This window comes from Martes martes, assembly GCF_963455335.1.
Source record: "Martes martes genome assembly, chromosome: 10".
NCBI lineage: Eukaryota > Metazoa > Chordata > Mammalia > Carnivora > Mustelidae > Martes > Martes martes.
This window is the reverse complement of record NC_137898.1, coordinates 44,233,028-44,260,864: the sequence shown is the minus strand read 5'-3', so window position 1 is coordinate 44,260,864 and position 27,837 is coordinate 44,233,028. Positions and strand designations below refer to the sequence as shown.

The 27,837-nt window shown below is 38.7% G+C and overlaps 1 protein-coding gene across 1 annotated transcript in view; it reads right to left on the bottom strand.

The window, feature by feature from the left end:
• The window catches only part of PIK3C2A (phosphatidylinositol-4-phosphate 3-kinase catalytic subunit type 2 alpha), a 98,477-nt gene extending 72,472 nt beyond the window's left edge, over positions 1 to 26,005 (bottom strand). Inside the window, exons 1-2 of the mRNA XM_080815469.1 lie at positions 25,892 to 26,005; positions 1,113 to 2,247 (exon numbers count right to left, since the gene is read on the bottom strand). Coding sequence (XP_080671595.1) covers positions 1,113 to 2,183 — 1,071 coding nt within the window. The 5' untranslated portion in view covers positions 2,184 to 2,247; positions 25,892 to 26,005. The remainder of the gene's footprint in view (positions 1 to 1,112; positions 2,248 to 25,891) is intronic.
• Between the last annotated feature and the right edge of the window lie 1,832 nt (positions 26,006 to 27,837).

Here is a 27,837-nt window from a genome sequence, read left to right as displayed (position 1 = left end):
ATCCCAGGACCCCAGGATCATGACCTGAGTCGAAGGCAGACGCTCAACTGACCGAGGCACTCAGGCAACCCTAACTGAATTTAAATTAAAAAAAAAAAAAAAAAAAAATTGCAGGATGCCTGGGTGGCTCAGTTAAATGTCTGCCTTTGACTTGGGTCATGATCCCTGGGTCCTGGGATCGAGCACGGCATGAGGATTCCTGCTCAGCCAGGAGTCTGCTTCTCCCTCTGCCTGCTGCTCGCTCGCTCTCTCTCTCTTGGGCAAATAAATAAAATCTTAAAAAAAAAAAAAAAATTCACTTCTCCTTCCCTAAAGGCTAGTTGGTTACCAGCACCTAAAGAGTAGTTAAGGGCTGATCTAATTAGCCGAATGCTATAATTCACATTAAGGGGAGAATGAGGCTTAAACATTCCCAAGATCCAGAGATATAATAAGAGCAAAATAGAAATCTGTAATGATATACTGTATTTTGAAAGGAGAAGTCTAAGCCCTGCTGCCTCTCTTCTGAGGGAGGAAAACATCTTTTCCCAGCCACCCTTAACAATTTTTACAGATAGTAAGATGATATGAACTCAGCAACTACACCACATAGGCTATAGTTCCATTCTTGACTTTTATCAATATAGGTGTTTAAAGAGAGTCCTTCATTGGCTTTTACTTCCCTTCCTCTTGCTCTTCCATTCACTCATTCACGGTTAAAATCAACAAAATAATATATGGGAAAATTTCCATAATGGGGTTAAAACCCCAAATTCCTTGTTTACTCTGAAAAATTAAAGAGATAAGGAAGAGAAAGTAGGACCATGTATAATGAGAGGACAGGGAGAGACATAAAAATTATCTTAAATAAAAGCTTATCGGTGACAGCCAGATCCTTGATTAGGTTTTTTTAAATTTATAATCCTATTAAAAATATTAATAGCAACTAATTATTCAATTGACCTAAACACATTTAATTCTTTCCCACACAATCTAAGATTCACAGAACATTTAAGAATAAAGAAAACCAGATTCAAAATGAAAAATAGTTCTTTTACCTAATAAATTATATACTTACCATGAATTCTGTGTTATACTACTAAGTTTGAGAAGTTAGTAAGAAAAGACTATACCTGAGATACTTGGCCCTGGACTTTTGTAAACTGAGTTGTTCGAATATTTAAAGACTGGCTTCTTGTTACCGTTGCCCCAGAAGGAGATTTTCCATTCACCTTACTTTCAAGGTGACCACTTGTTGGTGATCGCTCTTCAAGAAGAACAGCATCCCAAGGATCCTCTGCTAGTAAACCTGGAATATTTTTCTCTTCTTCATGATCTAATACCTCTACATTGTCCACCTTAGGTTTACTTAGGGGATCCAAGTCTAACCAGTCAAATTTACTTATATCTTCAGACTTTGGAGATACCTGTAGATTGCTGACTGTTGCTTTTGAATCTGTGATCTCCAAATCAGTCCTTGCTTTTCCATTTTTTAAAAATTCTGATGTACTAGCTATTTTGTCAAACAGCTTTGCCATGTCAGGACTGACTACTGGACGATAGACAGGTAAGCTTCCTTGTGGATGAAAGGGCGTGGCAGGTGTCAAAGGGTATGAAAAATATGGAGACTGTCCTGGGAAAGTTAAATATATAGGTTCTGTGGATGGAAAAGTAGGCATTCTTGGATTGAAGCCATTTTGGAATACAGTCTGTTTACAGCTATAAGTTGACTGATAAATAGAAGGTAAAGTGTAAGTGGAAGGCCCAGATAATCCAGGTGGCCACTGTCCTCTCTGAATAGTAGGTCTAAGATAGACCTGTGTTGAAAATGAAGGGCTCAGAACAGGAGTAACTGGCAAGACAGGTGTTTTCTTAGTTTCGAAACTGTCATCCAGCAATAGTTTCTCAAGTTCAGCTTGGGTGAGCTTTTCTACATCAATATCTACTGCTCTTTTTTGGGTATCAGATTCAGGAAACACCATGAGATCATAATCCTGTTTGTTATAAACTTGTGCTTTTTGTCTGGTGTTGCTTGACAACTCAAAGCCTCTCTGATTATCAGTCACTCGTCTATCCTTTTGCAGTTTTGCTAAAGCTTCTGCTTCCATCTGTAATGCTTCTTCTTTGTCCACTTCTTTTGTTCTTGTTGGTTCCATATGTGATGAACACTGTTTAAATCCATTATTGCTGGATATCTGAGCCATGTCCACTTAAAAGACCAAAACTTTCCTAATCTATTTTTTCTTGTAGCTTCCAAGATGTCAAGACCTATACATAAAAATAAACATAAACCTCAATTAGATTTTTAAAAACACAAATAGATTTATTTTGTTTGTAACCTACCTCATATGATTTAGGATTTAAAGCCACTTACACATAAACAACCAAATCAAATAAAATGAACAGTTGTGGGACATCTGGGTGAAGGAACATTTTAAAAATATCTACACACTGCTGGGTTAAGGGATATGTTTAGTCATACATGACTTTACCTCATTCCCTGACCTAACAGGAAAGCTAGCACTGTAAATGAACTTAAGAACCTTTCATTTTAGGTGTCTCAGTGGCTGCTGTTAACCAATGGCACTTTCCACAGGACTCCTGGCACAAAACAACTTAAGAGCTAGTCACATATTGCCAAGAGTTTGAACAGGGCTTACTGTTATGCAAATAGCAAGTTAAAATGGTTTCAATCTTTTGCTATTTGTTAAATTACTCATAAGCCAATTAGCAATAAAAGTACTCAATATCTAATCAACAAAATCAAGGAACTATTATCAAAACACATATGAAAAATTGATTAAGGGGTTATAATATTCTATAGCTATTAATGTATAATGTAACACAGATCAGAAAAATAAGAGTATTAAAGCTACAAGAAGTTGCAATACACCTCTCAAAGGTTAAATTATGGCTGAATTTGTCACAGTTTTGACCACACTTGTATTGGGTTATCTGAAGTTAAATCATCAGCTGTAATACTGGGGTATCTGGCTGGCTCAATTGGTGGAGTATGCAACTCTTGATCTCAGGGTTATGAGTCTAAGCCCCATACTGGGCACAGAGTTTAAGAAAAGAGTTATAATATTAAAATTCTTCCTTTTTAAATTGTTAAAATATTTATTCATAAGCTACAAGAAATAGTTTATTAAACTATCTCATCAGTTCATAAAAATTCGTAGTCTTCTACTTAAGATAAACATAGTTCGGATCAAAATTACTGTATGAAGCAAAATGACCAGTTAAAGGGTTAGTTAGCTGCTGTGTAACAGGGCACATTTCTTGCTTTTCTTACCAATATGAATCAGGGATTAATTATGGGTCTGGAGTCACATCAGCTTGATTTATGAAGCTGTAAGAACTTGGGGAAGTGAAAACTTTCCCACGTGCCTTAGTTTCCTAACTTTTTTAAAAAAATATTTTATTTATTTATTTCACAGACAAAGATCACAAGTAGGCAGAGAGGCAGGCAGAGAGAGGGGAGGAAGCAGGCTTCCCGCTGAGCAGAGAGCTCAATTCGGGGCTTGATCCCAGGACCCTGGGATCATGATCTGAGCCAAAGGCTCAGGCTTTAATGCCCCAGTTTCCTAACTTTTAAAATGAGAAAGTATCTATCTCCTAAATTAGAAGGATTAAATGAAACAATGCAACTGATCTCCAGGATCTTGGGATCGAGCCCCCCATCAGGCTCTCTGCTCAGCGGGGAGCCTGCTTCCCATCCCCCTCTCTCTGCCTGCCTCTCTGTCTACTTGTGATCTCTGCCTGTCAAATAAATAAAATATTAAAAAAAAAAAAAGAAATCAAGGGAGCTCCTACTTACATCCTTTTCCTAGCACAGTGCTTGTCTATAGTATATACAAAATACAAGTTTAATGATAGGAGGTAAGGAAACACTCAAAGTGATTTCAGATTAATGTAAAACAAATGAAAATCCTAAGTGCTGAGGTAACACTAAATAAAAAAATTACTAGTGATGAGGACATAAAGATATTCAAGGAAGACATCCTTTGCAAGTCTTTTATACAACTACAGTTGAACTTCTGAGGCATTTCACTAAAAAGCTTTTCCATATTTTTCCATTCTGTGGTAGACTGCAAAACTAGGCACAATGTACACTTAAATTTGTATACTTCATTGTATGCAAACATCTCATCTGAAGAAAAAACTGTAAACAGATACTGACTTTTCTAAATATATACAGACTACTTAGAGGAAAATACTGATGTCTACTATTTACTCTTAAATTCAACAAAAAAATAATGTAAGTTAATTAGCTGAGAGAGGGACAGATGGATAAACATGTGCTAAAGCAAGTACAGGAAAATATTAATAGAACAATCTAGTTGGTAAGTATGTGGGTATTCACTTTGAAATCCTTTCAACTTGGCTGCATGACTGAAAATTTTCACAAAATGTTGGATGGGGAAGAAGAGGTACAAATTCCTCCCACTCCAGCACACACTTCCCCTTTATGAAGTTACTTTGCTTCTCCTCCCATAAAGGATGGGAGTCTAGTTCTCCGTGTGACTTGCTTTGTCCAATACAATATAAAAGAAGTGACACTGTGGGAGTTCCAAGTTCATGGGAGCCTGACTGCTTCATTTTTTCCTTTTTTCAGTGCAGCCACTGCCATGGGAATGCTCAAAGATGAGAGAGCACTAGTAGAAAAAGGTCCAGCCAACAGTCATCACCAACCAGCAAATATGAGCAAAGCCACCACCTTAGACCATTTATCCACAGTCCAAATGGCCACATCCACATTACTGACCCAAGACAAGACAGCAGAAAAAACCACCTACCCTGAGTTCAAGCCAAATTGCTAACCCACAAAATCATTTTGGAATGAATGGCTTAGTACATAGCAACAGATAACTGGTCAACCTTTCCTTCTCACTTTCAGAAAGCAAAAGCCAATTACCAATTTAACAGCAAATTTCCGTCTTAACTTTCACAGCCACCACTACCACCTTCAAGTATCCTCAGAGAATGAACAGTTCCCTTTTCCTTCCTAAATCCTTCCCTTTTATATCCTTAATTCTACTGAATTCCCCTACTTACCAGTGATTATCTCCTCTGCATTATTTTCTCTTACTTGCTTCTGCTCCTCTGCCATAAAAATGCTCAAGTTTTGTACACACTGAGGTGGAAAAAAATCTTAACATTCCTCTTTAGACTCCAGTAGCTTTCATTTTAATATTCTCTTTTCACTGCCAAAATTCTCAAGTGAGTGACCTAGAAAGTCCTTTCTCTACTCATTCTGCCTTGGAAAAATTGTAATTGTCCTTCAGGGCCCAGTGCAAATACAGACACCTGAAACTTTTCTTAAGCAGCTCCTATTAGAAACTATCTTTTCGGGTCATATAAAACTTCTATCTTAATTTTCATAGACTTTATGCTGTTTTTGCCTCATCAATATCCTTTCTTCTGATAGTAGAAATTATAACTTCCTTTTTGCAATCCTGTCATCTCTGTTTTGTTCCATCTAGTTCAAATAGGGCTCAAACATCCTTAGTCCCAACCCTCCCACCCACAACCACATCAGAGGACCCGTCTGGCCAATCAGAGTTAATCCCAAGACTTCTGAAACTGTTTGGAAAGGAAGCCTATGATCCAACCCATGTCCAAGACCAGTCTTTTCATTTATGTAAGCCAATAAATTCCTCTGCTTAAGCTGGTTTAAAATTACTTTCTCCGATAATAACTAAAAACCTCTTTACACAGAATCTGTAACCTGTATGTCTACCCAATAGTACTGAATAAGCTTAAGTGCAGAGACCTACTTTGTATCTTTCTTCCCTACATTTAAAAGCACCCAGCTTAATAAATATGGGCCTTAATTTAATGAACATGTGTTGTTTTTTTTTAAGATTTTTTATGTATTTATTTGACAGAGATCACAAGTAGGCAGGGAGGCAGGCAGAGGGAGAGGGGGAAGCAGGCTCCCTGCTGAGCAGAGAGCCCGATGCGGGGCTCCATCCCAGGACCCTGAGATCATGACCCGAGCCGAAGACAGAGGCCCAACCCACTGAGCCACCCAGGTGACCCTAATGAACATGTGTTTTAAAGAAGGGAGTAAGCGCTATCAGACAGCTTTGAAGAAGAGATTTCAGATGGCACATGACTGGAATATATGGGAGAAATTAAGTTCAACTGCCTGTTACTGAATACCACAACATGGTCTATTTTTCACAAAATCAGATGGATTAGAACAAAACAACATTTTGCAAAGGGAAGCAGATACTGAACTGCAATTCATCTTCCACAAGCATACTGGTAATTTATTTAACCATTTTCCTGGCCACCATATTTAGTAATGATATGACATTGTTCTGAAAGAGAGAATCAGGATTTTTTTTAAGTGAGCTTGAGATAGTTTACTCAAAAGAGAGCACACTTATTCCAAATTATTTCATATTAATGTTACCTCTTATTTACTGACAAAGGTATAAAATAGTTTGAAAAATATTTTAACAGTGAATATGGCATTTTTCACATCAATTTATTTGCTTGCCCTATCCCCAGTATCAACCCCAAGCAGTATTTGCTAAAGTAAATTCAACTCTAAGTAGTAAAAGTAAGCTATTAACGGCTGATTTACCATATTTTAGCTTTCCAAAAGATTATCATGCATGTACACTCAAATGGTAATAAAGGACTTAAAAGGTTGTCCAAAAGTAACCCAGTGCTTCAGCTATTTTTTCTGAGGCTGCCACAGTGACATGCTCCATTAATTTTTTAAAACAAAACATCATTTGATGACAAACATTTAGCAGGAAACAATTTTGCACATGCTAATTCAAAATGCAAACTTCAATGCTAATGTTCTCCTAATTCAAGCTGGAAAAGACAATATAACTAGTTTCTGAATGATGACTGTATACCATCTGCCAAAATTTCCCAACACAGAGTAACCCAGTGATAATCACAAGGCTGTAGCTACTTTAAATTCTTCAAAAGAGGGCAATTAAACTATTCAGTTAAACTTTGGGATACCATTTGCAGACCCAAAAGAATTAATTTAAAAGCTCTTGGCTTCTTTGGTAGACATTCATTTAAAATTAAAATTTAAATCTCAGAAATAAGAAACAAAACAAGCCAGTACTGCTACCCATCTAAATACTTTGTGGTCTTGAAACTAAAGATAAGTAAAAAAAAAAACAAAAAAACAAAAAAAACCCAGAAAAAATCATTTGAGTTCAACAATGAAAATATTTCTCATCTAAAATGAAAATGAGGGGGGCCTGGGTGGCTCAGTCAATTAAGTATCTGCCTTCTGCTCAGGTCATGATCCCAGGGTCCTGGGATCCAGTCCTGTATTGAGCTCTCCGCTCAGCAGGGTGCTTCTCCCTCTTCCTCTGCCTGCTGCTCACCCCTGCTTGTGCTCATGCGCACATGCTCTCTTACTCATTTCTGAGTCAAATAAATAAAATCTTAAATAACTTTAAAAAAATAAACTGAAAATGAATCTCAAAGAAAATTAAATAATGGCACCCCTATAGAACTAAATACTATGCCACCATTAAAAATAAAATTATTGGGGTGCCTGGTTGGCTCAGTGGGTTGAAGCCTCTGCCTTCAGCTCAGGTCATGATCTCAGGGTCCTGGGATCAAGGCCCGCATCGGGCTCTCTGCTCGGCAGGGAGCCTGCTTCCCCCTCTCTCTCTGCCTGCCTCTCTGCCTGCTTGCGATCTCTGTCTCTGTCAAATAAATGAATAAAATCTTTTAAAAATAAATAAATAAATAAATAAAATAATTAACACTACAGTAACCATGGAAAATATTTAAAACTGTAGCAAGTATCTACATATCTCTATCTATACATAAATCTATAGACATACACCAATACACGTTGTTTGCATAGAGATATGTAGACACTAAGTGCCAAAAACACTGCTTAAAGCAATGTATTAACTGATTTAATCTTCATAAATTAAGTAGCTACTATTATCTCCAGTATACAAACAAAAAAACTTCACACAAATTATATAATCTGCCCAAGTTCATAGTAGTTAGCAAGTGGTGAGAGAACTCAAATCCAGGCACTGCTAACTTACAATATTTTTATGTTAACAGTTACCTAGAATAAGTGTCTAAACATACCTTATCCTTCATAAATACCAACTTTCTTCCTCAAGGCTAGTTACCTCATTCTGCATTAATAAATTTTATTGTTTTGTTTAATTCTATCATGAAGCAATTAATGCTATTTAGTTATAACATGCGCCAATTTATTAGTTAATTTATTGTCACACGACTAGCAAATTTATCATTTTATTGAGAGCATGAATTTGGATTTTACTCATCCTCTTCTACTCTACTGTAGTTGTTGAATGAATGCCTCCATGACTAGGAACTTAAGATACCGTTCTTTTTATCAAAGAAAAGCTCAAATTCTGCAACAAGCAAAGAAATAAAAAAACAGACTAAAAGAGTTTATTTATTAATAAGTCAACTAAATTTGGGACACCTGAGTAGCTCAGTCAAGTGTCTACCCTCGGCCCAGGTCTTGATCCCAGGGTCCTGGATTCAGCTGGGAGCCTGCTGCGCCCTCTGCCTATCGCTCCCCCTGCTCATGTTCTCAGACAAATAAATAAATAAAATCTTGAAAAAACAAAAAAACTAAAAGTGAAAAATCATGTGGTTGAGTTTAGAATAAACAAGTGGTGGCAGAAAAAAATTATCTTGGAAACTAGGAGGGGAGACGGCAACAGAAAACTAAAAATAGGAGAGGAGGGGGTGCCTGGCTGGCTTAGTCAGTGGAGTGTGTGACTCCTGATCTCAGTCAGGATTGTGAGTTTGAGCCCCATGTCGGGTATAGAGATTACTTAAAAAAGTAAAACTCTTAAATAAAATAAAAATAGGAGAGAAGCGTCATCTGTTCTAAAAGGAAGAACTCCAGTAGACAAGATAACATTCTCAAACTATCTCTATGATTCATGGAGGAAAAAAATTCATCTCACAAAAGTAATCAAGTACTTTGGTATTAGGCATTATACAACTTTGTCAAAAAGATTAAATGGATGAATGTCCTGGTGTTTGTTGGGTGAGATTAGGTTAGCACTATTCAATGGGAATGGAATGCATGCCACATACTGAATTTAAAAATTTTTACAACTACATTAACGGAAAGAAACAGACAAAATTATTAATATTTTATGTAATCCAATATATTCAAAATACTGTCATTTCAATAGGTAATCAATATAAAAATATGAATGGGAAATTTTACCTTCTTTTTTTATATTAAGTCTTCAAAATGTGGTAATATTTTACACTTACACATTTCAACTTAGACTCGCCATATTTTAAGTGCTCAAAAGCTAAAGGTGGCGAGTAGACAACTTATGGACAGAATTTATAAGAAAGGAACAAAAAGCATGGTGAACGAGCATCATTAATTTCTGGATAGTAAGGAAAAATTTATTTTCCCAAAGGGAAGTCATCCCTTCCCTCAACTCAATAAAATATCTCCAATGTCTATTAGTTAATTTTCAGGGGAAGAAAAATTTTAAGTTCCCTAGATAACATAGAGCCTTTTAACCAAGGTCTGTCTTAACCATTATGAATAAGTTTTGTATTTTTAAAGTATACAATTTCTAATTGTTCTACAATTAACAAACTATTAACATTTCATAGATAAATTTCATTTCATAGATAAATCAACCAAACAGGATTACAAAATTACAAAAAGGTTAACTTATTTAAGTGTAGGGAAAAAAAAAAAAGGAATCATAAAGCCAAACTAACCCAGGGAATTCCTAGTTAACCTCAGTATAAAGAAGGCCATCCCAGGGCGCCTGGGTGGCTGAGTGGGTTAAAGCCTCTGCCTTCGGCTCAGGTCATGATCTCAGGGTCCTGGGATCGAGCCCCACATCGAGCTCTCTTGCTCAGCAGGGAGCCTGCTTCCTCCTCTCTCTCTCTCTGCCTGCTTCTCTGCCTGCTTCTGATCTCTGTCAAATAAATAAATAAAATCTTAAAAAAAAAAAAAAAGGCCATCCCAATATGATTTAAAGCCAGGAAGAGAATATTCAAATATGTATTTATTTTTTTAAAAAAACTTATTTTTGGTAAACAAGCACTACATAATTTATTCACTTCTTCAATAAATATTCATTATTGGGTGTATACTAGATGCTGAAAGAAAAAAAAAAAAAACCATTAGGGTGCTTGGCTGGCTAAGTCAGAAGGGCACGTAGCTCTTGATCTCATGGTCCTAGAGCAGAAGTGACAGACTGGGTGTAGAGATTACTAAAATAAATAAACTTTTAAAAAAATTAACTATTAAAAATATCAATGAAAAAACAATAAACATAGGGCGGCCTGGATGGCTCAGCAGGTTAAGTGTCTGCCTTTAGCTCCCTCAGGTCATGATCGCAGGTTTCTGGGACAGAGCCCACACAGGGCTCCTGCCACAGTGGGGTGTTTGCTTCTCAGGATGCCTCTGACAATCCCCACTCATGCTCTCTCTCTCTCTCTCTGGAATAAATAAAATCTTTAAAATAAACAAAAGTTATACTAAACCTAATATACCAAACTGATTAACACATGCACAGAGAAAGAAAAAATATTCATCATACCAAACCTTGTAAGATACAGTAAGGAGATACAGGAAAATTTACAGCATTTTTTTAAAAAAGATTTCTTTCTTTGACAATGAGATGGAAAGAGAGAGAACACAAGTAGGGTGAGCAGCAGGCAGAGGGAGAGGGAGAAGCAGGCTCCTCGCTGAGTAGGGAGCCTGGGCTTGATCCCAGGACCCCGGGGGCCGAAGGTAGACACTTAACCAACTGAGCCACCTTGACACTCCAGAAAATTTAGTTTTTTTTTTTTTTTTAAAGATTTTATTTATTTATTTGACAGAAAGAGAGAGAGATCACAAGTAGGCAGAGCAGCAGGCAAAGAGGAGGAGGCAGGCCCCCTGCTGAGCAGAGAGCCTGATGCCAGGCTCGATCCCAGGATTCTGGGATCATGACCTGAGCCGAAGGCAGAGGCTTTAACCCACGTTCCCCAAACTTTTTATGGACTACTATAACTGATAACAAAACCAGGCAAGGATGAGAAAATTACAAACCAATCTTTTTTTTTTTTTTTAAAGATTTTATTTATTTATTTCACAGAGATCACAAGCACCCAGAGAGGCAGGCAGAGAGAGAGGAAGGGAAGCAGGCTCCCCGCTGAACAGAAAGCCCCACACGGGGCTCGATCCCAGGACCCCGGGATCATGACCTGAGCTGAAGGCAGAGGCTTCAACCCACTGAGCCACCCAGGCGCCCCAATTACTAACCAATCTTACTCATGAAATATAAAATACAAAAAGTCCTAAACAAAACAGCAAACCAAACTTAGCTGAAAATACAAAATGCAATTTACCACATCAATAAAGAATTAAAACAGAAAAAGCATATGTTCATCTCAAAAGATATTCTTAGCCAACTATGAACAGAAGGGAAGTTCCTTATTTGACCATGAGTAGCAACAAAAATCTTATCTAATGATGAAACCTTGAAAGCTTTCCCTTTGACCATGAACAAAAACCAGGATGCCCACAACCACTTCTATTAAACACTTTATAGACTACTAGACAGCACAGAAAAGGAAAATTTAGGATCAAATAGGAAGAAACAAAGTATTATTCCGAGATAGAGTGAAAATTCCAAATACGTAGGTAACAGCAATGCTAGATTTTAGCAAGATTTTTGGAAATGATACTAATATATAAAAAATCAATTGTATTTCTATATATCCATCATAGTTGGACAAGGCAATTTTCAAAATGATTATATTTACAGTAACACACACAGAACCCACTAACTAGCAGTCCATGTAACAAGTTGTGGGGGGAAATTATAAAACTTTACTGACAAATACTAGGATTATCTGAATGTAAGGGATAGTTTTCCATGTTTAGAAGCTTGAAAACTTAATTTTGTGAGGATTCCACTTCTCCTGAAATAGATCTATAGGCTTGATGAAATCCCATTCAAAATTCAACAGCTTTTAAAATAAAATTTGACAAGGTGATTCTAAAATTTATTCAGTAACCAAAATGGCCAAAAGAGCCAAAACCCTCTTGAAAAAGAACAAGGTGGGAAGATTTGCTCTACCCAATAAAAATTATAAAACTAATTTTATTAAAGATAATAAGGTATTTATGCAGGAAGAGAAAAATCTAATAAAGAACAGGCTAAGAGGTCAAAAACAGAAACATACCTGCACAGACACCTGACTAAAGATAAGCAGCATATCAGAGCCCAGGGAAAGAACTGTCTTTTCAATAAATGAAGCTAGAACAAATGAAGGGATATGAAACAGATTCCTACTTCCCTCCTTAAGCAAAAATCAACTCAAAAGGCAAACCAAACGTCTAAATGTGAAAGGAAAAACTAGAATCAGAGAAGGGAAAAATTTCTTAAACAAGACAGAAAGCACTAAATGTAAGAGGGGGGGGGAAATACTGGACTATAATCCACAACTTTTATTTATCAAAACACACCAAAGAGGATGACAAAAACAAGCCACAAGAAAGGAAGATATCTTTAACACATAACCGAAGGACTCAAATCCTAGATTACCAACTTCTACAAATTAAAAAGAAAATCCTAAGAACCTTCGAGTAACATTGCCTACAATAGTCCAAAGTAGAAACGAACCTGGAAGTAGTCATTAGCTCAGTCTCCAGTTTCTCTCTCATCTCCCGAAGTCAGGGGGTGAAACTCAAAGTTCCAATCCTCTAAACATGCCTCAGCCTCTGGTGACCAGCTCTATCCTGAAACTATCTAGGGATCTCTGACACTATTAACCTCATTTGCATACAAAAGAAACTCTAGAAATTCCAAGGGCTTTATGAGTTGCATGACAGGAACCAGAACGAAGACCAAATATTTATTTTTTATTATATCACAGTTCATTCAGTGGAATTCTAAACAGTAATGCCAATGAACTACAGCTACAAGAAAAAATGAGTAAAATGTAGACACACGACAAGCACATGGACACACAAAAATACATACAATAAGGAGCGCCTGGGTTGCTCAGTGGGTTAAAGCCTCTGCCTTCGGCTCAGGTCATGATCCCAGGGTCCTGGGATAGAGCCCCGAATCAGGCTCTCTGCTCAGCAGGGAGCCTGCTTCCTCCTCTCTCTCTGCCTACTTCTCTGCCTACTTGTGATCTGTCTGTCAAATAAATAAATAAAATTAAAAAAAAAATACATATAATGATTCCAGTCACACAAATTTCAAAAACATGAAAAACTATATTGTTTAAGAATGCTTATATTAAAAAAAAAAAGAATGCTTACATAATGGTAAAACTGTGAAGAAAAGGAAAGGACTCTCAAAAGTTAGGATAGTGGTTACTCATGGAGGGAGGCAGAGATTCATGACCAAGGGTAAGTATATTAGGGACTTCTGGAATACAAGCAATGTTCTAGTTCGTTACCTACTGACTGGTTATACAGGTGTTTATTTTACAATTACTTGTTAAATAATCATATATGCTTTATGCACTTTTCTGTGCATTATTTCATAATAAAAGAATCCACTCCCCATATATTTTAAATCTAAGTAGTTTAAATATTTTCATATACTATACATGGTATGTGAAAATTAAACCACCTACAATTAATAGTATGTGGGGGGTTTTAAAATTCACATGTGGCAAATTATATGAACACAAGAAGCTCAACTTTTTAATGTCATAAAAAATACAAATAAGAGCAATATTACCCCTTTTTATTTGCCAATCTTTAGGCTAAATTAAGGACACTACTCTCATTTATTAAGGGATACAGAGAAAGGGTAATTAAGACTGCAAAAGAAAATAACAAAACAAATTACCATTTCCCAAATTTTCACCATCTGTAAATCACTTAACAGGCACTGCACATAACATGCTTTATGTTAAAAAAAACTTCACCGCATTTTAAAATACAACTACAATATTTAAAAATAGATACTATCAGCAAGAGAGATGACTGCACACTCTCACCACTGTATGTTATATCCAGCAAATTTATTTTACTTGAATTGAATTAGAAAATCCTAATTTAATTATAGCTTGTCAGGAACGCAGCAATGTTTGATGGTAACTCTATCAGATAGTTACTGATATGTATATACAATCTTATAGCCTCCACCATCAACTATTTCTTCAATCTGAGCATTTTTTCTATATATTCCTACTACCATCCTAGACCAACCATCATCTGTTGCCTGGATTATTGGAATACCCAATCTCTTTCTGCCAACCCTCCACCCTCCACCTTCAGATCACTCTCAACACAGCAGCCAGAATGATATTGAAAAACTTAGATCTTTCCACTCAGACCTTTCAATGGTTCGTATCTCACTCAGAAACAAAAAAGGTAAAATCCTTACAAGAGCCTACCAGGCACTCTAATATCTGGTCCCCCTATTACTTCTGTAATTCTCCTCTGTGCTACTATCCAACTAACCACCTTGTTATTCCTCGAATACATTATACTTCTCCCTCAGAGCCTTTGCTCTTCTGTTCCCTCTAGACTGTTCTGCCCTTAGATAGCTGAACGGCATACCCTCTCATCTTCAAGTATTCCCTGAGAAGGTGATATCTGAGTTAAGTTCTCCCTGATAATCAAGATAAAACTGCAACTTTCTCTAACTCCACTGTTCATACACTTTGCTTTTTCCTTAGCATTTAGTACCATCCAACATACTATAGATTTTTTTTTTTAAAGATTTTATTTATTTGACACAGAGAGAGAGATCACAAGTAGGCAGAGTGGCAGGCAGAGAGAGAAGGGGAAGCAGGCTTCCTGCTGAGCAGAGAGCCTGATTCCGGGCTCTATCCCAAGACCCTGAGATCACGATCTGAGCCGAAGGCAGAGGCTTAACCCACTGAGCCACCCAGGCGCCCCCAGCATACTATAGATTTTACTTATGTATTTTATTGTCTAGCTTTTTCCCCTCTAGACTATAAATTTCATGGAGCTAGGACTTATCTGTCAGGCTCACTCTTATATGCCCAGCGCCTAGAACAATCCTAGAATAAGCAAGCTTACATTCAAATGTTTGTTAACAAATAAATGAAATTTAATCTAATATGGACCAGATTAGGAAGCAATTCTTCATTGTAGAGTGCCTCTGGTGCTCTGTAAGATACTTAAAATTACACAGAAATATCTTACTCAAAGTGAGTATTTTAGGGGCGCCTGGGTGGCTCAGTGGGTTAAAGCCGCTGCCTTCGGCTCAGGTCATGATCCCAGTGTCCTGGGATCGAGCCCCGCGTCGGGCTCTCTGCTCAGCAGGGAGCCTGCTTCCTCCCTTCTCTCTCTGCCTGCCTCTCTGCTTACTTGTGATCTGTCTGTCAAATAGATAAATAAAATCTTTAAAAAAAAAAAAATGTTTAAACTAAGAGATACCACAGATTTTTAACCCACTCTTGTTGCATTCGTTTTCATTTAAAGTATTTTGAAGTCATCTTAAAAATGCCAAATTGTAAACCACTAATTTCTTTCTCTGAGGGAATAAAATTATGTGCGTTACTCTCAGGACTGTTCTTCAGAGCCACATGGTCCTTCCCAGTCAGACCAAAACATACTACTATTTTGAAGTACTTGTGGAAAATATAGTTCATGTCAGCCTGTTGATTAGAAATAGAAGCCTTGGACGCAACAGAGCAATTTTGCTAGAGATGAATCTTGAGGTGTTACCTATATAAAACTAAAGACCTGAAGTCATGAAAGTAGTTTTAATTGCCCTGGGAGAATGTGTAAAGTGAAGAGAATAAAAGAAACAAGGAGGAAATCATAAGGGCCACTAATACTTACGCAGGAAACAAAAAGTCAGGGGAACATAATAGGTATGAAAAATGGTATCAGAGAAATAAGGGAATGCAGTGTCCTAAGAAGAATGTGATTAGTAGTGTCAGAAACTACAGAGAGGTGACAAAGGATAAGAGTTGAAAAAGAAAAAAGAAAAAGAAAACCCTCAAAATCTAAGAGCTTGTTTGTGATTATTTTAATAATAGTTTCATTAGATACAATTAACTTATAAAATTCACCCATTTAAAGCATACAATTGTTTTTTCCATATATTCAGAACTGTGCAACCATCACCACTACCAAACTGCAGAACATGTTCATCATCCCAAAAGAAACACTTTACCCATTAGCAGTCCCTCCTTATTTCTCCATCCCACAGACTGTCAGCAGTGATTTTTTCCAAAGAGAACAATTTGGAGAAGTGCAGAAAACTAAAAAAGTAAGGAATTACAAGTAGCAAAGACATATTATTCTTTCTATTCTTTCAATTGATTGGCAGTAAAAGGAACTCAGAGAGACAGGAGGTATCAGGAATGGCTGTTTAAAATGGTTTAAAAAGGCCTTCAATAGAGTAGATTGAAGACAAGAATTTACAGACAAGAATTTTAACTGTCATGGATAGGCTACCATGACAGATTAGAATTCTGAGGCATGGTGGAGGTAAATCTGAGTGTGAGTGGTCTAAAGCCCTGGATTAAGAATTATAAGGAGCCCCAGGCATGGAACAAGTCTGCACCCATCCACCAAATCTTTCCCTCAAGTCTTCACCAAATGCACAGGAAGCACACTGAAAGCTGGGGATAAATAAGGCAGAAGAGCTGAAAGAGATCCCCCTTAAGTATGTGGGCCTCCCTGAAATATAAGGTAGCCACCCTCCAAGGGCTGGGCTGGTGAGCAGGGAGAAATCCACCTGAGGCATTCCAAGCTTTTAGGAACCAATGGCTGGGAATGGGGGCAGGAGAGCTGACAAAAAAGCCCTCAAAAGCATCCTAGGCCTTTATAAAAGATAGGTGCCCTCCAGCGGCTGGGCTAAGGGCAGCAAGGCAAAGATCTCCTGAGACACAGAAAGCCAAGAACAAAGAAAGCAGAGAACAAAGGGACTTCCCAGCAACTTAAAAAACAAAACAAAACAAAACAAAACAAAACAAAAAACCGCTAGCAGCTAGGCTGCAAAACAAATCGCTAGAATCAAGTCAGTGCTCAGATCCCAAATCCTTCTGAAGAGAAACTCATCACTGCCACCCAAAGTACTTCAACCCAGAACTGAATCAAATTACAGTTGCAACAAAGCACAGACCCATCTTACTTATAAATCAGACTTTCTCAGTTTAGTGGCTTGAAAGAATAAGGTACATTTAAGTTGTGCTAATATATAATCAAAGATTATGAGACAAAGAAAATGTGACCTGAGGTGCCTGAGTGCCTCAGTCAGTTAAGGGTCTGCCTTCAGCTCTGGTCATGATCCCAGGGTCCTGGAGTGGAGCCCCATATCTGGCTTCCTGCTCAGCGGGGAGCCTGTTCCTCCCTCTTCCCGCCACTCCCCCTGCTTGTGCTCTGTCCAATAAATAAATAAAATTTTTTAAAAAAAGAAAGAAAATGTAACCCATGGTCAAACAAACAGTCAAAATAAACAGATACGGCAAAGGTCAAATGCTGGAATTATCAAACAGGAACTTAGGGTAAAATTACTAATTAGGATGAAAATACTAAATGATCTAGCAGAAAAAATGAAGGAGATGCATGAAGGAAGGGGGGTGGCAGTTTCAGCAGAATGACACAAATTACAAAAGAGAATCAAACAGAAATACCAAAAAAAAAATCAGAAATGAAAAATTAGATGGACTAAACAACATTAGAAAAGACTGGTAAACTTGAAGACAAACCAATAGGAAATATCCAAACTATGAGAGAAAAAAAGGAGAAAGATAAACAGGCATGCCTGTTGGACAATTTCAAGTGGCCCAACATTTATAACTGGAGTCCCAGGAGAGGATAGAAAAGAATAAAATAGAAGAAATATTTGAAAAGAAAATGGCCAAGAACTTTCTGCAAGTGAAGAAAGACACCAACACAATAAATATAAGAAGTTTAGAAGCGCATGGGCACCTGAGTGGCTCAGTGGGTTAAGCCTCCGCCTTCGGCTCAGGTCATGATCTCAGGGTCCTGGAATCAAGCCCCACATGGGGCTCTCTGCTCAGCGGGGAGCCTGCTTCCCCCCCACCGCCCCCGCCTCTCTGCCTACTTATGATCTGTCAAATAAATAAATAAAACCTTAAAAAAAAAAGAAGAAGAAGAAGAAGAAGAAGAAGAAGTTTAGAAGCCCAAGCAGGATAAAAATATACTAGGAGAATGAACTTCATGGGATCACAGAGTAATGTAAACAACTACTTGGAAAGAAGTGGTTTCGGTTCTTATTAATATTTGTGAAGTTAAGGTCAAATGAATCTCATATACAGAGCCTAGTCCTAAAGAAACCTGGGAGGTTTCTACAATGACTTAAAGAATTTAAACCTTTTCTCCAAATTTAGATATGTTCGATATACAGCTATATTTCTAGTTTAGGGTATGACACAATCAAACTCTTATTTAGACCTGATTTTAGGGTATTAAGGAGGGCACATGTTGTGGTGAGCACTGGGTGTCATACGCAACTAATGCTTTGTTGAACACTACATCAAAAACTAATGATGTATTATATGTTGGCTAACTGAACATAATTTAAAAAATTAATTAAAAATTAAACCTAATTTTACTCTGGATTTTTAGTGAAACTTTTTTTGGGGGGGAATGTTTTCTGATAAAAATAACAAGCAGGGCACCTGGGTAGCTAAGAAAGTTAAGTGTCTGCCTTCAGTTCAGGTCCTGATCTCGGGATCCTGGGATCAAGCCCCATATCGGGCTCCCCGCTCAGGAAGGAGTCTGCTTTTCCTTCACTCCCTTTCACCCTCCCCCTCTCTCATGCTCACTCTCTTTCTCTCTCAAATAAATCAGTAAAAAAAATCTTTAAAAACTTAATAAGCTAAATCACCAAACTCAACTAGCACAAATCAAAAATATTCTCTCAAAAAAATTTTAAAATCTACATCACTATGAACTTTCTATAATTGAATATTATTTCCAAAGGGGAAAAACACAGTGTATTCAATTATTAGGTGTGACAGGAAAGGAAAGGTGTGTATCTCTCTAGTAATGTGAGCTTCACAACGTTCAAAGATTTTTATTTGCTTTGTAGAAAAAAAAATAAAAACCAAAATGGAAACTGTGAGACCAATTAATAACTGAAATAATCTAGAAAAGAAAGAGTAATGACTTGAACTAGATTGGCAGCAAAGGAAAGAATGGGTTTCTTTAAATAAGCAAACAAAAATGTTAAATTAAGATAGTAAATGAAATGAGGGGGGAAAACAGTGATGTGATAAAGAATGATTTAGTTGTGGGGAGGGAGATACTATTTTTAATGGTATGGTCAGGAAAAAGATGAAATTAGAGTGATAACTTGGACGTAAGGGGTGAGTCATGGGAAAAGCCAAGAGCCTTCCTAAGCTTCACAAGTTTAAAGATGGATAAGCCTAGCCAGCTTCCACAATCTTTAACCTCCATACCACACTTTATAAGTACACTTTGTCCAAGTACTACATGCAATTAATAAGGCGCTTGATTCTACAGTCATTCTACTACCTTCAACTCTTAGGAGCAACATTCTACACATAAAAGATTCACAATGGGGCATTCATCAAGAATGCATTCTGTAACTGCATGTATGTGTCACTGTCTGGGAGGGGAACATGACAGGGGGTGGGGGGGGCAGGGAGAATACAGTTACAACAAGAGATTCCTCTTGAAAAGACATTTTACTGACAAAGCAGTTTTCAGTCTAACTCAAAAACCCAACAGTAGTACTGCTTTGTGAAGATAATTACTGAACTTTGAACTACTTTATTGTCCATTCATTTAACATGAATCATTAAATATACTCTGACATTACCCCAATTCCAACATGACAAATAACAGTAAGCTTTTGTGCTAAATGTTATGGTATATGCCTCCATTTCCAACATAGCTTAAGACAGGAAAACATAAAACTGAGTTACAACTGAGAAACCCCAAAAAGGGAATAATGAAAAACTGACATTAATTATTTCTGGAATTTTCCCCCAAACTCCATAATTTCTATGGTTAACAAAATCTTGTTTTCCAATAACACAACTACATTAAACTGGTAGTTTTACAGAAGTGATAACAAAGAAGAGAAAATGATGCAGTAGCAAGACTTGAGGCTCAAATAGCAGATCTCTCAGTAACTGTATAACCTTAAACAAGTTACTTAATCTCCCTTTGTCTTGTTTTCTCATCTGTAAAAGATTATAGCTGTGTTGTCAGGCTTAAATAAAATAACATATATAATGACTCGTTTATAACAGATATCTAATAATACACATATGTATTACATCTTTCCAATTATTGGAACAATCATCAGTGTATTCATACCACTAAAAAAAGGTAGCTTATTGGGGTACCTGAGTGGTGCAGTTGGTTGAGTGACTGGTTTCAGCTCAAGTTGTGATCTCAAGGTCTTTGGGATGGAGACCCACTCCCCTTGCACTGGGCTCCTTGCTCACCGTGGAGCCTGCTTGAGATTCTCTCCCTCTTATGCTCACTCTCTCTCTAAAATAAATCAATCTTGGGGTGCCTGGGTAGCTCAGTCAGTTAAACATCTACCTTTGGCTCAGGTCATGATCCCAGGGTCCTGGAATCCAGCTCCATATCGTGCTCCCTGCTCAGGGGGGAGTCTGCTTCTCCCTCTCCCTCTCCCCTTCCTCATTGCTCATGCTTTTTCACACTCTCTCAAATAAACAGAATCTTAAAAAAAAAAAAAAAAAACCAAATTAAATAAATCTTTAAAAAAAGCAGCTTATCACCAATAATCACATGGAAAGATAGTTCAATATCATTAATCATTAAGGAAATGCAAACCAAAACCACATGAGATACCACTTCATATCTACTAGAATGGCTAAAATTTTTAAAATGGAAAGTAAGTGTTGATAAGGTGTAGCCACTTGGGAAAACTTTGGTGTTTCCGCAATAAATTAAACATAGAATTTCCGTATGACCCAGCAATTCCACTCCTAGATATATACACCCAAAAGCATTAAAACAGAGTTAACTGTACACTAATGCTCACAGTAGTACTTAACAATAGCTAAAAGGTAGCAGCAGCCCACCTGTCCATTAAAAAAATAGATATACAATATGTGGTGTCTTATTGAATCTCAAAAGCATTCCGCCAAGTGAAAGAAATCAGACTCAAAGGCTAGGGCACCTGGCTGGCTCAGTCAGAAAAGCATGTGACTCTTGATCTTGGGGTTGTGAGTTCAAGCCTCACGTTTAGTGTATATTACTGAAACAAAAACACCTTAAAAAATAAAAAATGGAGAACGATGACTTCCTCTGAGTTGAGATGATCATTTGTTAAAAAAAAAAAAAAAAAAGCCTGAATACATCCTATGATACCAACTTATACGACATTCTGGGAGGGTAAAACTATAGGAATAAAAATCAGCTGCCTGGAGGTAAGTGAAAGAGACTGATTACAAAGGAGAATAAGGATACTTCTGGAGTGACAGAAATATTCTGTATCTTAAATGTGGTGGTGGCAATTAAAGGCTGTCACTATCTCTTCAACTTCTAGAGCTAATACCTAAAACAAATGAATTTTACTATAAGTAAATTATATCTCAATAAATCTGATAAAAAAAAACAACTCTACATACTTAGAGTCATGTCATACATTTCAATATAGGCAGAATTCCAGTATGATAAATGTCATTATGCAATCCAGGCTACATTCCCTGGAGCCAAAGACCACCTTTTCCCAACTCAGCACTGTAGTCTAAAAGATACGTACACACCGAACTAGAAATATAGGTCAGAATGGGGCACCTGGGTGGCTCAGTGGGTTAAGCCTCTGCTTTCGGCTCAGGTCATGATCTCAGGGTCCTGGGATCGAGCCCTACATTGGGCTCTCTGCTCAGCAGGGATCCTGCTTCCCCAACCCCCACCTCTCTCTGCCTGCCTCTGTGCCTACTTGTGATCTCTCTCTCTCTCTGTCAAATAAATAAATAATATCTTTAAAAAAAAAAAAAGAAATATAGGTCAGAACAGTTATAAATCACATTATAAACACATATAAAGGGACTTAATAATAACTTGGCTATGGATACTCAACAGCACTATGGTTTTGTTTATAGGTATAACTGGGTCTCCTTCAGAGCTTAACTTGGGGGAAAATACATGCTTCACATAATTCTCTAAACTGCAAATAAAACATCTGAAAAGATGTTTTCCTGTTTCCTAATTAGACAGGTGTTTTTTCTGTGTCTGTGTCTATCACTCCAACATCCACATTCTTTTCCCACTCCAACATCCACATTCTTTTCCCACCAGAAGGCAAAGTACCTGCACCGATTTCCCTTTAGAAAAAAGAAAAAAAAAAAAAAGGTTTTATTTATTTATTTGACAGAGAGATCACAAGTAGGCAGAGAGGAGGCAAGCAGGAGGCAGGGAGCAGAGAGCCAAATGTGGGGCTGGATCCCAGAACCCTGAGATCATGACCTGAGCAGAAGGCAGAGGCTTAACCCACTGAGCCACCCAGGCGCCCCTGATTTCCCTTTTATTGTCTCCTCTCATTTTCCCTTTTGTCTTTGCTTTTCCTTCTCATTCCACAGAACTTCATTAGTTTTTTTTTAAGTAGGCTCCACACCCAAAATGGGGCTCAAACTCACACCAAGATCAAGAGTCACAGCTCTGCCGACTTAGCCAGCCAGTCCCCATAATAGAACTTTAATATTTAATGTCTCCCTGCCTCCACTGATACCTTCTGAATATAAACCACCAAGTTCTGTTTTTATAGGAAAATACTTTAAAAAAAAAAAGCCTATTTCAATTAAAATTTCCCATAGTGCAAATTTTTTTAGCCAATATTCCTAACACTGCCTATTCCCTTCTCTTCTCATAGTCAAATTCCTTATCAAACCCCTACTCATTTCACAACAGTAACTAACACTACTCTGCTGTTTAGAGTCTCCAACTTCTTCAGTTCTCTTAACCATGTCCTCCATGTTAATCAAGCCACAAAGTCACAGCCTGTGCTAAGATTTCCTGAATCACACAAATAATATAAAAGTTCCAACCACTGGCCTCTTGAGTTTTTCATTGCAGAGGTCTATTTATTCTCATCTCTTACTTCATCTCTGTCCTGTCTTTATTTTTTCAAACAGAACTCACAGATCCTTCCTTAAACCTGTATTTTTACTTCCTCTTATCTAAATTTTCCCCCAAGTTGTTCCCTGTGCATTGAAACAACTCTGTCCTGGAAATCTCATCACCTTCTTCCTACAGCACCCCAGAACCTGAACACCCTTATCTCATTAACAGAAGAAATTTGTCAATTTGAGCATCATCTTCCTCATATGAACTCATTCCCCTTCTCCAGCTCACGTGATCCCATCCTTTTCAGTACTCTGGATCTATTGATCATAATCTGTCATAATCTGTGTGTCTCATTTTTTCTATCCCTCAAACCACTACAGTGCCAGGCATTCTTGCAGGCCCTCTGATAGCAAAATCTTTCAGAGGGTTAATTTTCAGCCCTACTCAGGTACAACAAATCAGATCATGTACTATGTAAATGCACAGTACTAAAACATTTGCTTTATCATTTACCTGCCTTGATTTATTCTTGAAACATGAGAATTAGGGGTGCCTGGGTGGCTCAGTTGGTTAAGCAGCTGCCTTCAGCTCAAGTCATGACCCCAGGGTCCTGGGATCAAGTCCTGCAATGGGCTTCCTGCTCAGTGGAAAGCCTGCTCCTCCCTCTCCCTGTGCCTCTGCCTGCCATTCTGCCTACTTGTACTCTCTGTCAAATAAATACAAAAAATCTTAAAAAAAAAAAAGTTAAAAAAAGAAACATGAGAAATATAATAAAATGGATAATTTATGTTATCAAAGTAAAAAGTTACAAAGCATTAAAAAAAAATGCTTTGCACTGCTGGTCTGAAAAGTCTGGTTCTGATGCTCTGATAAGAACTCTGAACTCTTGGGAAATTCAACACCCTCACAGGTATAAGTTCACTTACTGAATGTGCTTACAAATGCAAAAACATTGTGCTTGATTAAAGAAAGATTCCTGGACATGGGGACGCCTGGGTGGCTCAGTGGGTTAAACCTCTGCCTTCGGCTCAGGTCATGATCTCAGGGTCCCGGGATTGAGCCCTGCATCGGGCTCTCTGCTCAGCATCCCTGCTTCCCTCTCTCTCTGTACCTGCCTTTCTGCATACTTGTGATCTCTGTCAAATAAACAAATAAAATTTAAAAGAAAAAAAAAAAGAGAAAGAGAGAGATTCCTGGACATGGAACTGATGTAACAATGTTCAAGTGAAAATTTTAGAACCATTCAAGGCAGAAGAGAGAAACAAAGAATCAGATGCTTAATATACAACTAATTCCTTATAATTTCATAATATTATATATATCTGAAGTTATAGTTCCTAACTTTTAAATGCAAGCACATCAACTTTTATGTTCCATGAAACAGAAAAGGTTGTGAAACCTATGGATGAAAACATTAAAATACACTGCTTGCCAAGAAAAACTGCAAGCAACATGCATACAAAACAGATTTTCATAAGAAAAAAAAATACTTCAGAATCTATTCATTCAGGCAAAATTACTTGTCAAAGTAGCTCTATATATATGCTTGTAGCTATATAAAGTCACTTTTGAATTAAGTTTGAGTTAAATAATAAATCTATCTATTCTCAGTCATAATGCTTTTCAGTACTCAAAAACGGTCTTACTATTAAACTAGCAATTATCTTCAACTGTATAGCTCTCAACTAGGTTTAAGTCCCCATGGTGAATAAGAGCACTAACACCAAGTATGGCACAATCCTAAAATCACAAGCCAAGGAGGCAAAGGTACATACAAAGTCTCTTCTGGAATCAAGCGTTCCCAGACCTCCAAACAGGCTTCCTCTCTATACGATGTATTCACAGCTCTTCTAATAGCTTTTCTCTACATCTCTTCTAAGTTGTAGCTTTGATATTCCAATATATTAAACAATTTTCCCAGCAGAGCTTTCCTGACACCCATCTGGAAAGATTTTAGCTTACTCTTTAAGAGGTAACCTTGTTCAAAGAGGAAGACCACCTTCCTCTCAATTCAACACCCACTGTTCAAAATAAAAATATAATTACAACTTCAACTTCTATCTGGCTAATTAACAGAAGGGAAGGAAATACCACAGGCTCTCTCTTCCACGTTTTATCCCCCAGACTTTCCTCCTCACTTAAGTTTTTTTCATTTCCCTCCTCAATCCCTGCTCCCCCCGAAAAAATTTCTACAGCTAGAGAATCTCCTTTTTAAAGCCAAACCATTTAGTGAGGAAAATAAGTATGTGATTTCTTCAATACGTATTGTTCCTCCGTCACTCAGGAAGGGTTAAGCAAATATTTTTAATCTGACCGCACTCCCGGAAAGATGATGCACTAAACACATACTTAATAGTTTTCCCGAAGCAAGTGGATTCACGGCAAAAAGGCAAACCGGGAGAAGTGAAAAGAGAAAGATCATTATCCCAAAAGCTAGAGATGGGACAAAAAGGTGAAGGGGGGGATGTGTGTGTGTGTGACACAACTGAGAGAAGTGCAACACACTTCGTCAGAATCTAACAATTCAACAAGAGAAGAGGACGGGCCACAGTGACTCCGGCCCCGTACCCAAGCACAAGGGGGTGGTCTCCCCTCCCCCTTGGGACAAAACTAACTCCCAGACGCACCACCTCCCAACCCCCGCCGAGAGGGGCCTAATGGGGGCGGGAGCCCCTCGCACCTTAGGCGGGGCTGTCAGGAACGGTCTGGGTGGAAGCAAGGCCCGGGGGAGGTAAGTCGGGCTGGGGCAACGCCAAGAGTACCAGATGGGGGGGGGGGGGGGGTCAAAAGCGGACACCCGGGAACCGGGGGCCGCAAGGGACCCTCTCATCCGGGGCTCCCCGGGGTCCCTCGCTGCCCTTGGACAGCAGGGTCCCAGGTACCAGTCCCCGCCGCACTTACCACTCCTCACCTCACGCTGCCCGAACCTCCGCCTCCACCACTACCCGAGCCGCCGCAGCAGCCACCGTCCGAGCCATTTCCCTCCCAGCCTCCTCAGCCGCCGCCAAGAGTCTCGGCGGACTCCGCGGCCAGCCAAGCAGAGCACGTCACTTCCGACCAGGAAAGCGCCGCCTTCCGCGCCCAGGCTGCTGGCGGATTGGCTGGTACGGACGGCCTACCTGAGGTAGTGGGCGGGGCTTGGGCCCGTCCCGCGAGGCTAGAGCTCGGGTAGTGGGGGCCTCGCTGCCGCTTCCCCCGGGAAATGTCGAGTCGGCTCAGGACGCTCTCCCTGTCGCACCAGACCAGGGGATGGAGGTGTACCTTCGGGGACCTCCAGCCGGCCCCTCCTCTGGCCGGGCGTCCGCCAACCACTGAAGTACTCTATTGTTCCCGTCGCCTCTCCGGGGACTTAGTAGTCTCCTCCAGCCCGGCTGTGGTTCCCAAATTCGTGGTTTTGGCCTCAGGCCGCGGCGAGGTTAGTCGGTGCCTGGAAAACCGAAAGGAACAGGCAAGATACGCGATCGTGCACTCTGAACAACATTTACCGACTCCTCACGGTGGATCAGGTGCTGTGGGGCGTGTAATTAGTAGCCCATCACGTGGATTGCGTAAAGCTCTTTCACATCCGTGTCTCATTTAATCCTCAGAAGGCAGGTGAGGAAGATCGCTCGGTGATAACTCACAGCTGGACGGCTCTTCTCTGCGTTACGAAGTATCTTTACATACAATCTCCAAAGTAATACCTGCCTCGTGAGGGAGACTCATGAATGAGATTATGCTTGTAAAGTTTAGGCCTTCAGTGTCCGGATTTAAAATTACATAACCATGTCAAGCAGGTAGGAAAATTATCCCCATTTACAGATAGTGAAGCTGGGAGCGGAATCAGACTCAGCTCTGACTCCAATCTGTACCATTTTACCACAGGTTGTCCCTTAAACAGTAAGAAGGGGACACGCTCCTTCCACAGGCTTACAATCTAATGTGGTAGACTGGTTTGGGCTGCAATTCTCAGTAAAAAACAACCACAACAAACCACACTTTCTTTTTTTAAATTGTGAGAAGGCTGTAAGAAACTTCCCTCCAACAAATAATGGGAAGAAAATCTTTTTTTCTTTTTGGTAGGGTAGATGTGAAATGGTTGAAGCCCTCTAATCACTAATAAACATGCCTACACATCCCAGGAAATGAGACCGGAGGGAGTTGCTACCCTGGAGAAGCCTAGAAGCAACTACACTCCTTGAGGATGTGGCTACCAACTCTTGCCCACTCACCCTTCCTACTCCTAGCTTTCCATCTCTTACTCCCCTTCCCCCCACTTCCAGGCAGACCTTACACACCCTAGAAGAATGTCCCTTAGGAATTTGTTTAGTTCCACAGCATTGTTCTGCTTTATCTTCTCATCAAAGGAGGAATTTCTAGAATTGGCAACTCTTTCACAAGATTAAAAGGGGAGGGGAAAACGATTTATTTCAGCTGGTTTCCTAGCTTCTGCCCCAGAACTGAATGTACCTTCAGAAAAGAAGGAAGAGGCCTTGAGAGAACACCACGTCTTGAGGGAAGATTAACTGCTTGACTTTTTTTTTTTTTAATATTACTTATATTTTTTCTTGTGAGAAATATTTTCTCTGGGTCCTGTCAGTACAGGGCCTTTAGTAAGTGAATTTCTTGTTGTAATTCCAACTTCATTATTTTATTGTGCCTCTAAATGGCCAGTACTTACTGGCCTGTGATCAACCAGAAGGGTCCCAATAAAAAGAGAAAGGGAGTCTGATGGTTCTCCAGATTCCAAAAAAACATCATTCACCAATTGCCAGGTGTCAAGAATCTAAACTAGTAAGCATCCCTTAGCAATTCATCTCTCTGGTACGAGGTGTATGAAGATGGATGTGTCAGCAGGAGAAACAAAT